The sequence below is a fragment of the Peromyscus eremicus genome, chromosome 1 (genome assembly GCF_949786415.1).
Source record: "Peromyscus eremicus chromosome 1, PerEre_H2_v1, whole genome shotgun sequence".
Lineage (NCBI taxonomy): Eukaryota > Metazoa > Chordata > Mammalia > Rodentia > Cricetidae > Peromyscus > Peromyscus eremicus.
Window position 1 is genome coordinate 96,849,725 of NC_081416.1, and position 12,385 is coordinate 96,862,109.

Consider the following 12,385-nt stretch of genomic DNA (forward strand, 5'->3'; position numbering starts at 1 on the left):
CAGTATTTTATTGTATATAAATGTTAACAAAGCTTTCTTTAAGTGAACTTATGATATTCTTGATTTATAATGAGACTTTAATTCTGAATACACACTTTTATAGTAGTATATCTAAGGCATTTAGCACACACATAACACATACAGGAATCATCTAATGTATCTTTTGTTTTTTCCAGTTTTACTTCTCACTTGTTTTCTGAGTTGTTTGGAACCACCTTAGCAGAGCTACAAGGAGGACTTGATCCACAAGCCCTGGGCAGTGGCACCATGGGGCCAGCTAATAAGTCCCAACTCTCTCCAAGCACCTTCTGGCTGATGGGCATCCCAGGTCTGGAGCACCTCAACGTCTGGATTGGGATTCCCTTCTGCTCCATGTACATAGTGGCTGTGATGGGGAACGTGACAGTCCTGGCTGTGGTGAGAGCAGAACGCAGCCTCCACGAACCCATGTTCTTCTTCCTCTGCATGCTGTCAGTCACTCACCTGGTCCTCTCCACATCTACACTGCCACGCATGCTCTGTCTCTTCTGGATGGGAACTCATGGCATCACCTTTGATGCTTGCCTTGCCCAAATGTTCTTCATCCACAGTTTCACTGCCATGGAATCTGGCTGTTTCTTGGCCATGGCTATTGACCCCTATGTGGCCATCTGTGACCCACTGCACCATGCCACAATTCTCACCCACAGTTGCATTGCCAAAATGGGAGTAGCTGTGGTGCCGAGGGGAGTAGGCTTCTTCTCCCCACACCCCATCCTGCTCAAGCAGAACTAGAATCATTGCACACACCTACTGTGAGTTCATGGCTGTGGTGAAGTTGGCATGTGGACACAGGAGCCACCAAGGGTTGCAGTCTCACTGTCGCTTTTGGTATTGGCTCCTGTGATGGCTTCTACATTGCCCTCTCCTATGTTCTGATCCTCTGTGCGGTCTTTCGCCTTCATCTCGAGAAGCAAGTCTTAAAGCCTTAGGCACCTGTGGCTCTCATGTCTGTCTCATTGTTGTTTTCTGTTCAACAGCTGGGTTTACCTTTCTGACCCACTGTTTTAGTCATCATGTGGCCCCCCAAATTCATATCCTAATAGGTAATATGTACCTATTGGTTCCACCATTTCTTAACCCAATTGTTTATGGTGTTAAGACCAAAAAAAAAAAAATTAGAGACTATGTTCTTAGTACTTTAAGAGTAAAAGGTAGCTGACCATGATGAAATTGTTTGAAAACACAGTAATAGAAACTAAAGAAAGAATGCAAATAATTAGTCATTTTCCCATTATGGACTTTTTTGGGGAATTCAAACATTAGTTTTTATTGTGAAGGAATTACTACATATAGAAAGGCCCCAAATTCTGATGAAATTACTTGTGATATTGTTGGGTACTTTGCTTGTAGTAACCTTCTTTAGAACTTGATGATAAAAGAAAATGCAGTCTTTTCCTTGTCAGTCCTTCTAACCTATGCTTTACCTGGGGATAACAGCTTACCTTAGAATAAGAAGTGATTCAAGGCCAGGCGGCAGTGGTGCACTCCTTTCATCCCAGCATTGGGGAGGCAGAGCCAGGCAGATCTCTGTTTGAGGCCAGCCTGGTCTAAGAGTTAGATCAAGGACAGGCACCAAAACTACACAGAGGAAAAAAAAAAGAAGTGATTCAAAAGGAAAGAAACACACTACCATTCTGAAATGTTCCCTAAGAAAAATCTGGTACTGAAAAGTTAATGATCACTGTCAATAATTGACATAAAAATATATATATCTGATTTTTTAGCCTGTGAATACATGAAAATGTCCCATATATTTCTAAAATTTGTCACATAAGACTTAGTACAGTAAATACAGACTATCATTTATAATGATCCAATCAACAAATACTTAAGATTATTTTATTTTAAGTATGTTATGTGTGTAGGGGGCTATGTGCACATAAGTAAAGATATCATCAGAAATTGTAAGTGTTGGAGTTACAAGTGGTTTTGAACTGTCCAATGTGAGTGCCGGGATGACATGTTCAGTCTCCTGCATATTCAATACGTATTGTAGCCACTGGGATATCTCTGCAGCTGATTCTACAAATATTTAAATCACCTTGTAATATATAGACTAATTTTCTTCTACTGGTTTTAACATGAAGTAACTAACCATATGGCCTCTTTAAACCTTTTGTTTTAGTTTACTCAGAATCTGTTTGTGACTGTCTCCACATTCTTATGCATAGGTCCAGGCTGCTTGATCTTGATTTTATTCTTTTGTATTCAGAAAACAAAAGGCAATTCCTTGTGTGAGAGTTTATTTTTAAAAATAAATCAGTCTAAAGTTTTGAACCATTATATACACACAATATTGAAAATGAAATTCTTAAAAAATACACTTTTTCTGGAACAATTTGGGCAATTGAACATTTATGCCTGGTAAAATTTAACTCTGCTTCTAATTTCTTGCCTTACACAAGAATGATTTGCACAAGAGGAACTCAATAAACATTTGTGAATTTGATATGGTCTCTATAGTAACTTATATTTTATAAAAATATTATTTATATTTTCTTTCTTTTGAATAAGGTGTGTGTATGTGTGAGGGGTTTTTTTGTGTATAGGCATGTACACTGGTGGGTGAGAGCACAGATATGTGTGGATTCATGTCTAAATGCATGTGTGTGTATGTGTATATACATATGGGAGCCAACAGCCAAGGAAAGACAGAGAGGTCATGTAAATAGGGCTATTAATGTCACAAAGAGAGCAAATAGAATGCATGAATTGATATGGTCTTCAGATAGGATAAGGTGTGAAGCTTTGGAAGAAATGGAGGAACATTCTTTGTTGCTACTGAACAGAGTAAGAGAATCTTAACTAAGACTAGTATAGTAGCAGGCAAGAGTGAGAAGGCCTGCAAACTGTGCTCAGCTACATGGTGAGCTAGTAGCTGAGCTAATAGGGCAAGGTTGGTAATGTGTAAATGAGAAATACATTCAACTTTGCCTTTTTAAAAGACATTGTTGGGCATTAAAACAAAGGAGAACCTGCCTATTTTTGCAATATAGAAGAATATAGTGTAATAAATGAAATAAGTCTAATCCACAAAGAAAATACATGCATCATGTTTTGGAATCTTATAATTAAATGAGTAAGACAATCCTACAAAAAGAACTAGGGACAACTAATGAATGCCAAGAGTGGAAGAAACAGTCTTACCAATGGAAGAAGAGCACACTAATTGATTGTCCAGTGCCAAATGGTTAGCCATGGAAACATACATAAGAGTAATGTTACATACTGACAGAGTAGGTTATGATTAGAGATTTATACATATATACGTAAGCATATGTGCATGTAATAACAACTAATGAGAAAAGAGGTTACAAATTTGAAAGAGAGCAAGGATTTATGGGAGGGTTCGGAGGGAGGAAAGCAGGGAAGAATGATGTAAACATGTTAAAATCTCAAAAATAGAAGTAATACATTTTAAAAAAGTGAAGTCAGCCAAAGATTTTTCACAGAATCTCCCTTGAATTGTTCAAATTCTTTCAACTTCATTATGCAATCTTTCAATGTACTAATATTGCATCTTCTGAAACTTTGTTTTGAGATTGACAGTCTTTTTTTGATAAACTATTTGATAGAATTGTCCAGGGAAGATGATAAGTTAGACTACATGAAAGCTTTTTTCTTTATATTTATTATTCTAATGCAATATATCCCTATTGCAGTCTCCTTCTCCCTATCCCTCTCAATTCTAGTCCCAGTACCTACTCCCTCAAATCTACTGCTCCTCTGTTTCCCTTCAGAAAACAGCAGTCCAACCAGTGCTATTAACCAAACACAGCATAATAAGATGCAATAAGACCAGACACAAACCCTCATATCAAGGCCAGACAAGGCAACCACATAGGAGGAAAAGGGTCCAAAGAGCAGGCAAAAGAGTCAGGGACATCCCACTTCTACTGTTAGAAATCCCACAAGAAACCCAAGCTGAACAACTACAGCATGTATGCAGAGTACATCCCCAAGAGTGGTACAGCTAGGTCTGGAGGCAGATTGATTCATAATTTTCTGAGGAAAGTCTATATTGATTTACATAGTGGTTGTACAAGTTTGCACTTCTACCAGCAATGGAGGAGTGTTCCCCTTGCTCTACATCTTTGCCAGCATGAGCTGTCATTTGTATTTTTTATCTTAGCCATTATGTCAGATATAAGATGAAATCTCAAAGTAGTTTTGATTTGCACTTCCCTGATAGCTAAAGGTGTTAAACATTCCTTTAAGTGATTCTCAACAATTTGAGATTCCTCCATTGAGAATTCTCTGTTTAAATCTGTATCTCATTTTTAATTGGATTATTTGGTTTATTGATGCCCAGTTTCTTGAATTCTTTATATAATTTAGATATTAGCCCTATATTGGATGTGAGGTTGGTGAAGATATTTTCCAATCATGTAGGGTGCTGTTTTGTTCTATTGATGGTGTCCTATGCCTTACAGAAAATTTTGTTTTGTGAAGTCTCATTTATTATTTGTGGATCTTAGTGTCTGTGCTAACAATGCTCTGTTCAAAAAAGTCTTTTCCTCTGCCAATGCATTTAAGGCTATTCCATTCTTTCTCATCTGTAAGTTTCAGTGTGTCTGGTTTCATGTGGAAGTCTTTGCTTCACTTGAACTTGAGTCTGTACAGGGTGATAAATACTTATTTGCATTCTTCTACAAGCCCACATTCAGTTAGACCAGCACCATTTGTTGAAGATGGTTTCTTATTACCAGAAAGTATTTCTGTTTGTTTGTTTTTATCAAAAATCAGGAGTACATAGGTATGTGAGTCTATGTTTTATGTCTGGGTCTTCAATTTCATTCCATTGAGCAATGTTTTTATGCCAATATAAATTTTTTTTACTACAATAGCTTTGTGGTACAGCTTTAAATCAGGGATACTGATACCTCTGGAAGTTCTTTATGTTCAGGATTGTTTTAGGTATTCTGAGTTTTTCTTTTTCCATATGAAATAGAGTATTGTTCATTAAAGGTCTGTAAAAACTTGTGTTGGAATTTTGATGAGGATTATGTTGAATCTGTAGATTGCTTTTGGTAGGATGGTCTTTTTATTATGTTAAATCTACTGATCCAGCACTATGCATGATCTTTCCATCTTCTCATATCTTCTTCAGTTCTTTCTTCAAAGACTTAAAGTTTTTGTCCTGCAAGTATTTCATTTGCTTGGTTAGGGTTAGCCCAAAGTATTTATTTATTATACTGTTTGTGGCTATTGTGAATTGTGTTGTTTCTCTGATTTCTTTCTCAGTCCATTTGTCATTTGTATAAAGGAGGAATACTGTTTTGTTTCATTTTGTTTTTTTAATCTTGTAACCAGTCACATTGCTGAAAGTGATTATCAGCTATAGGATTTCTCTGGTAGAATTTTTTGAGTTGCTTGTATATACTATCATATCATCTTCAAATAACAATACTTTGACTTCTTTCCAATTTATATCCTCTTAATCTCTTTCAGTTGTCTTATTGCTTTATCTAGAACTTCAAGTACTATATTGAATAGCTATGGGGAGAGTGGAAAGTTTTACCATAAAAGATTTAGATGTTTTAACGAGAGAGTGATTTAGAATTGTTATTCACTAAATGCATTCTTTGAAAATGGCATACGTATACATAATACATTGTGATTATTCTCATCCACCATCTTCTCTCATCTTCCTCTGTCCTCTTCCCTACAAATACCTTTGTAAAATTCATATCTTTTTCTTTTATTTGTGATGTACTGAGTTTAGCAAAGGCCATTTGTTTGACCATAGGATTGTAATTAACCATTGGAACCTGGTGGGCTCACCGGAGAGCACATAGGTGATAACGATGACTCTCCCTCTCCCAGAATATGTAAGTAGACAACAGTTGAGCAGGAAAGGATAATGCCCCATGTATTCCTCCCCCATTCACAACTGACATGTCAGACCAGTATAGGTAGCCACAGCTGCTATGAGTTCATAATTGCAAAGGCTCTATCATTCCCAAAGCTGACATTTTGCAGCCCTTCTCCCTAACTTCTTGCTCTTATGTTCTTGCACCCCCTCTTCCTCAACATCCCCTGCATCTTAGTAGGGTGATAAACATGCTTTGTTCAGGGATGAGTCCTCAAGAATCAATTATTCTGGGCTTTGAACATCCATGTTTCTCTTCATTCACTATCTTTCACTGCAGAGAAGTTTCTCTTATTGAGGCTGAAAGTAGCAATTGTCTGTATATATTTAAACATTTAGAAATCAATTGGGTGCTGTGCTGACTTAGCTAGACACCTGCAGTGAGTTCCCTCTCCATGTCTATGATGCTAACCATGGGTTTACAGTACTAGGCATATGTTGCCACCTGTAGAACAGGAATCAAATTCACTTTGAAAACAGTTTTAAAACTTATACCCTCCAGGAAGTATAATAAGTATATTTATATTATTGATTTTTTATTGCTACATATTTATTCAAAATATGCTTTATATTTTTTAACATATATAGAATTCAGTTTATAATTTCATTTCTTTATGTCAGTGATTTATTTTGTGCTGGAAAGATGTCTCTGCTTCTCTGAATTTTTTTTCTTTGTTTGTTTTTCGAGACAGGGTTTCTCTTTGTAGGTTTGTGCCTTTACTGGAACTCCTTTGTAAACCAGGCTGGCCTTGAACTCACAGAGATCCGCCTGCCTCTGCCTTTCCAGTGTTGGGATTAAAGGTGTGCGCCATCACCGCCCGGATGAATTGTTTAAATTATTAATTACCTGCTCGAATTTCAATTTATCTACTTTTAATTATCTATTAATATTTATTTTATGTGTTTGAAATGTGTTCTTCATATATGAATATTGCAATAAGTGTGTACTACCTGCCCACAGAGGTCAGTAAAATGTGTCAGATTCCTGGGTGGTTGTGAACCAGGCGGTTGTGAACCAGGACGTGTATGATAGGAACCAAACCCAGGTCTTTTGAGAGATTAACAAGTGTTCACTCATAACCACTGAACCATTTCCTTAATCCCTTAAGTTAAGTTGTAAACAGATCATTTACACACCCAAACACACACTCACACACACACACACACACACACACATACACACACACACAATTCACAAAAAAATAAACATGTTAATTACAAAGCAACATAGTATTATGGTTATACTGGGACAAAATGCAAATATTAACACTTTCTAATGGCAATGATTAAATTACAAGTAAATAAGAACTTATTTAGAAATCAATAAAAATCTCAATAAGTAATTTTTAGCATAATAATCATACTGAGTATAAATCCTACTAAATTTTAACTTACTTTTATTATTTTTAATTTAATAAGATGAAAATACAAAATATGAACAATATAATGAAATCAACAACTAAAACGAACCTATGCATTAGATGATGTATTAAAAATATTACTTTGAGTAATCAGCAAATAACTAACACTTATTTTTAATCAAAAAGTACATGTACCACAGATTAAACCTAATTAAAGAAAAGGAAAATATGAGATATATGTATTTGAAATCAAACATATCTGAGATGGGGACATGACAGTAGTCTTATTCTGAAGACTTTCTATTTCAATCCATGTCTAATTGTGGAAATGAATCTCTTCATGTTCCATCATGAGGATGTGGAACCTGTACAATGAGCACAGAGCAGAAACCTTTCTCATCTCTAGAAAGCAACAGGCTTTTCTGCAAGGCGGTGTCTGGCAGATCACTGTTGACATCCACGATTTAGAAGGAAGATCTGCGCCACCCTCTTACGAATGACCATGTTTTTTACACCGTAGACAATAGGGTTGAGAGCAGGAGGCAGGAGGAGGTAGATGGTAGACAGAAGAATGTGAGTTGAAGGAACAACATGGCCAAAACGGTGGCTGAAAAAGGAGAAAAAGGCTAGAATATAAAACTCTAGAAAAACAAAAATATGAGCTGTGCAGGTGTTGAAGGCTTTGATCCGTGCCTCCTTCTGTTGAAGATGAAAAACAGCCTGGAATATCAGTGCATAAGATATGAGGATAAAAATCATATCAAATCCCAGAATGCTAAACCCCACAAAAAGGCCACATATTTTATTGACTTGTACATCATCTGCTGCAAGCTTCACCACAGCCATGTGTTCACAATAAGAGTGGTCAATTCGAATGGAATGAAAAAGATGCAGTCTTTTTATTAGAATTGGTAACAGACCTACTAGCACTACTGCTCGAATTACCACCACCACTATCATACGAACCAGAATTGAAGGTGTAAGGATGGATGTGTGCCTCAGAGGATCACAGATGGCAATGTAACGATCAAAAGCCATTGCCAATAGAATACCAGACTCCATGCACTGCAAAGTGTGGATGAAGAAGAGCTGGGCTAGGCAGGCATCAAAGGCCATGGAATAAGCTCGAAACCAAAAGATGGCTAACATTTTGGGGGCAATAGCTGCACAGAGTCCTACATCTGTGGCTGCCAGCACAGCCAGAAAGATATACATGGGCTGGTGCAAGCTACGCTCAGCTGGAATGATGATCAATAAAATAATATTTCCCAAAAGAGCCACTAGACACACTGCAAAGAATGGAAATCCAATCCAAAACTGCAGATGCTCTAGTCCAGGGATTCCGATCAAAATTACAGTTCTGGGGTTCAGATATGACATGTTGTTGGGTTTCACTGAGCTCATCATTCTGTCTTCTCGCCACTGACCATGATACCTGAAAAAAGAGAATTTGGGAGGAAAGTGAAAATATATAATTAAGCTTATTCTTTGTCAAGCAGTTACTAGCATTCAACTACAGTAAATATTGAGCAAAGATCATAGCCTCTCATGGTTCTTTGTTCAGTTGGTGATGAAAGGTCTATGATGCTTGTCATGGTAGAAGCAAACACTCACATGAAGCCTTCAATAGTTCCATGAAAGAGGTAAAAATGAAAGTGTCTGGATTACTGATGTCTTTTGTACATGCAAATACCCCAGTGAGAGCTCTATTCCGCCTCTTCGGGACCTCCACACTCATTTGCTTGGGAGTTTTAACTATCTGTTCTTCCTTTACTTCTAGAAGAAAACCATTAATCATCAAACTGAAAAATTCTTCTGTGAGTTTTGGTCTTAGAAGAGATCTCTTTTTACCTAATCAGTGATCCCATGAGAGCATTATTTATGAGCCATTCTGCCCCTAGGAAAGTATTATTCTGATCACTGGTATCTGTTCCCAAGGACAATTTTGGACAGATTTTTTAATCTTCTTAGAATCAGTCTTTCTTTCCTCAAGATATTGAACAATCTGTTGCTTCTCAGGGTGATAGCTGTGATTATAAAAGAGACTGGTAAAATACAGTGTTTCTTCAATGAATTAGAATTTGGTTGCTCCTTAGTAGAATGTTGGAAAGTGGATAAAATATGTGTTATTAAGAGGATATTTTACATTCCAGTTTCAATGAAAGTGCAAAAATAAGTTAGACCTTATGGAGAATTAATTAACAATATTCATGTTTCTGGTGCCAAGGCAACATCACAGTGTCTGTGTGAAGTCTTTGAGTAACTGTTAGCTATTTCAGTTGTGATTGGTGACTTGGCTGTGAATTGTTTTGTTTTTTTTTTTAATTTAATTTTTTTTAAATTTTTATTTTGCAATACAATTCAGTTCTACATATCAGCCACGGATTTTAACCCCCGTTGAGATTAGCCTGCTTGTTGTAGACAAGAGGCAGTCTACTTGAGATTCTTGTAGGACAAAGCATATAGGATGTGAGCACTGTGTCTCATCAAGACATGTATATTTTTAGAGCAGAAGTGTCTGTTAAACCCAGGAAGATATCTTGGGTACTCTTCCAATTAGTGCTCATGTCTAATTCTCTACTGTGAAAAGCCTTATTGTGAAGAATCTATGTTTGCATCTCTTGCCATCAGACTCTTGATATAGGAAACTTAAATTGTCCTAAGTACCTTATAGTTCAGACTTTCAAGAGTAAATGGATATTATTGGAACTTGTCCAGCTGTCCAATGCGAGTCACACATCAACACAGACTTTAGGTGGTTCACTGCTGCAGAGTGGCTGGGGGTTAGTGTGGGCTTTGGTTCTCAGTGATCTAGTCTCAGGTCCCAGTGGAGGTACTGAAGCCCATGGCTCTGTGCAAGAAAGAAGGAAGCACAAGACTCAGGTCAGTGTGTACACTACTCACAAGACCATTGATATTTTCATTCTGCTTTATGATTCTCACTCTAGGAGGAGATAAGGCATTTTTTCCTACGTGAAATTTCTGCTGTAGGAGCTGAAAGCAGTAACTCAGATGTACTGTGAATGCCTGGAGCTCTGTTTTTCTTGGATGGTTGAGGAATCATGTGGTCCTTCCTCCCAATTTACATTCATCCCTTGGGATAGCTCTGAGGCATGTGTGAGTCAAAGGCATTGCTGTTTCTATCAGCCTTCTATCAGAGCTTCAGAAGGCACATAGCCTGCTTTGGTATTCTTGTTGTTAAACCAAACATGTGCCTGGCTGCTTTAAAAGCATCAGTTTTGACATCAATTTTTTTTTATTGTATAAGCTGTACAGATTATTTTTGCCACTGTTAAGAGAGACTTTTGAATGTTTATTAGAACACAGTAGCTAAATAAGAGAACTGTATGTAAATGTACATGAAATGAGGAAAATATTTTGCACATTTTTAACTTTTATGGAAAATTTTACGATAATTTCAGAGTTATACTTGTTTGAGTCAATTGGAAAAAGAGTAAAATATGGGTTCAAAACAGGTAATTTAAAATAAAAAGCAAAGTTAATGGAGATTTTTAATATATATATATATATATATATATATATATATATATATATATATATATATATATATATATATATATTAATATATATTTTCTCCAGTCTTTCCGTATATAGACACTGACTCCAATATCTTCCATGAAGGATTTATTTTCATATATTCACATCAGGACCCTCATAAGGGAACATGTTTGAGATATTAGTGGAGAACTTTTTCTCTTCCTTCCTGGATGGCAGTTCTCTGCACTCTATCAGTTAAGCATAGGCTTCTTTTTATATTATGTGCATTTATGGGAGAACAAAAATAATCTGGGACACAAATTCTGTCATAAACAGGGCATGAAGGAACACTGAGCTCCTGTTTATTACTACTCAACAACACCAGTGAATGGAATATGGTCAAAACATCCCTAAGTATCAGTTTCATAAACAATGTGAAAAGCATTTTATTTTGTTGTTTGAGTATGGTGTTTCGGGAAAACAGGGTAGAAGAACTGCTGAAAGAGCCACACGCTGTTTATGACACTTATGACTTGATGTGCCAGAAATTAGACAAGCTTCTTTTTTTCATTCAATAATTGCCCAACCGTTTAAAGGCAAAAAGTGTATTATGCTTCCTCCACTGTATGATAGCACTTTTATTAGATTATGTGCCTTTTCAAAGAATGTTTAAAACAAAGGCTTGAAAAATAATCAGCAATAGGATCTAGATATTAGAATTTGATGCCTACTTTCCACTTACAAAATTTGTTAAAACCTATTTTCCAGTTTCATAATCTATACCTTGAGAACACTTCTCTTTCTTCTCATACATTTAGTGAAATATTCTCTCCAACAGATCATTATTTGGAACAATACTTAAACTAAATATATGAAAGTTTATTAAAAATCTGGCATTGCTCTCAAAACTAGAATGGTCATTGGAATGCTGAAGAGTAAAAGAAACAGAAGCAGAGGGAAATGAAATAGATTCTTTGTAATAGATGAGAAGAAAAGTCCCCCAAAAGAGGAAAGTGCTGGAGACAAAGAGATGTACATCACAGATACTTCTCACTAACAGTCATCATATGATTATGGTTGGAATACAAAAGTAACATCCTAATCAGTATGCTAATTACTTTTCATTTTTATGCTTTTATTTATTCATTTATTTTTAGAATTCCGAGCACTATATTTTAAAAGTGCCAATTTCTTAATTAAATCAAGTAATTTTTATCCTTTCTGGGTTTTAGAATCATATAGAAACTTAATGGAGGTTATTCATGTACCTCACTTCCCTAATGCTCAGTTCCTATAAGAGATAATAGGGTCTCAACCTGATGAACCTTAGAATTCTGAAATAACACAATTACAAACATGTAATCAATGTCTGCTGAAAGTAAACAAGGATAATTAATGATATTCAGAAGAAGTAAGAAAGTTAATGGAATCTGGGATGTTCTTTGTCCTGAGAAAAAATTTTGCTTGGCAAATGGAACAGATACTGGACAATTATGGAACATTCCTGCTTCATCTTTGTCATATTTCCTTCATAATTTCATAATTCAAACATTGGTTGAGCTTTCTCAGAGACAATTAAGAGGTTATCCTGAAATACTCCTTTTTCATTTTT

The 12,385-nt window shown here is 36.1% G+C and overlaps 1 protein-coding gene and 1 pseudogene across 1 annotated transcript; one reads left to right on the forward strand and one right to left on the reverse strand.

The window, feature by feature from the left end:
• The first annotated feature begins 267 nt into the window (after positions 1 to 267).
• On the forward strand, positions 268 to 1,201 carry LOC131901451 (olfactory receptor 52M1-like; annotated as a pseudogene).
• A 6,518-nt stretch (positions 1,202 to 7,719) lies between these two features.
• On the reverse strand, positions 7,720 to 8,682 carry LOC131911522 (olfactory receptor 52A1-like). Its single transcript, XM_059263696.1, has one exon. The coding sequence runs from the start codon at positions 8,680 to 8,682 to the stop codon at positions 7,720 to 7,722; it is 963 nt and encodes a 320-aa protein (XP_059119679.1).
• Positions 8,683 to 12,385: the final 3,703 nt, after the last annotated feature.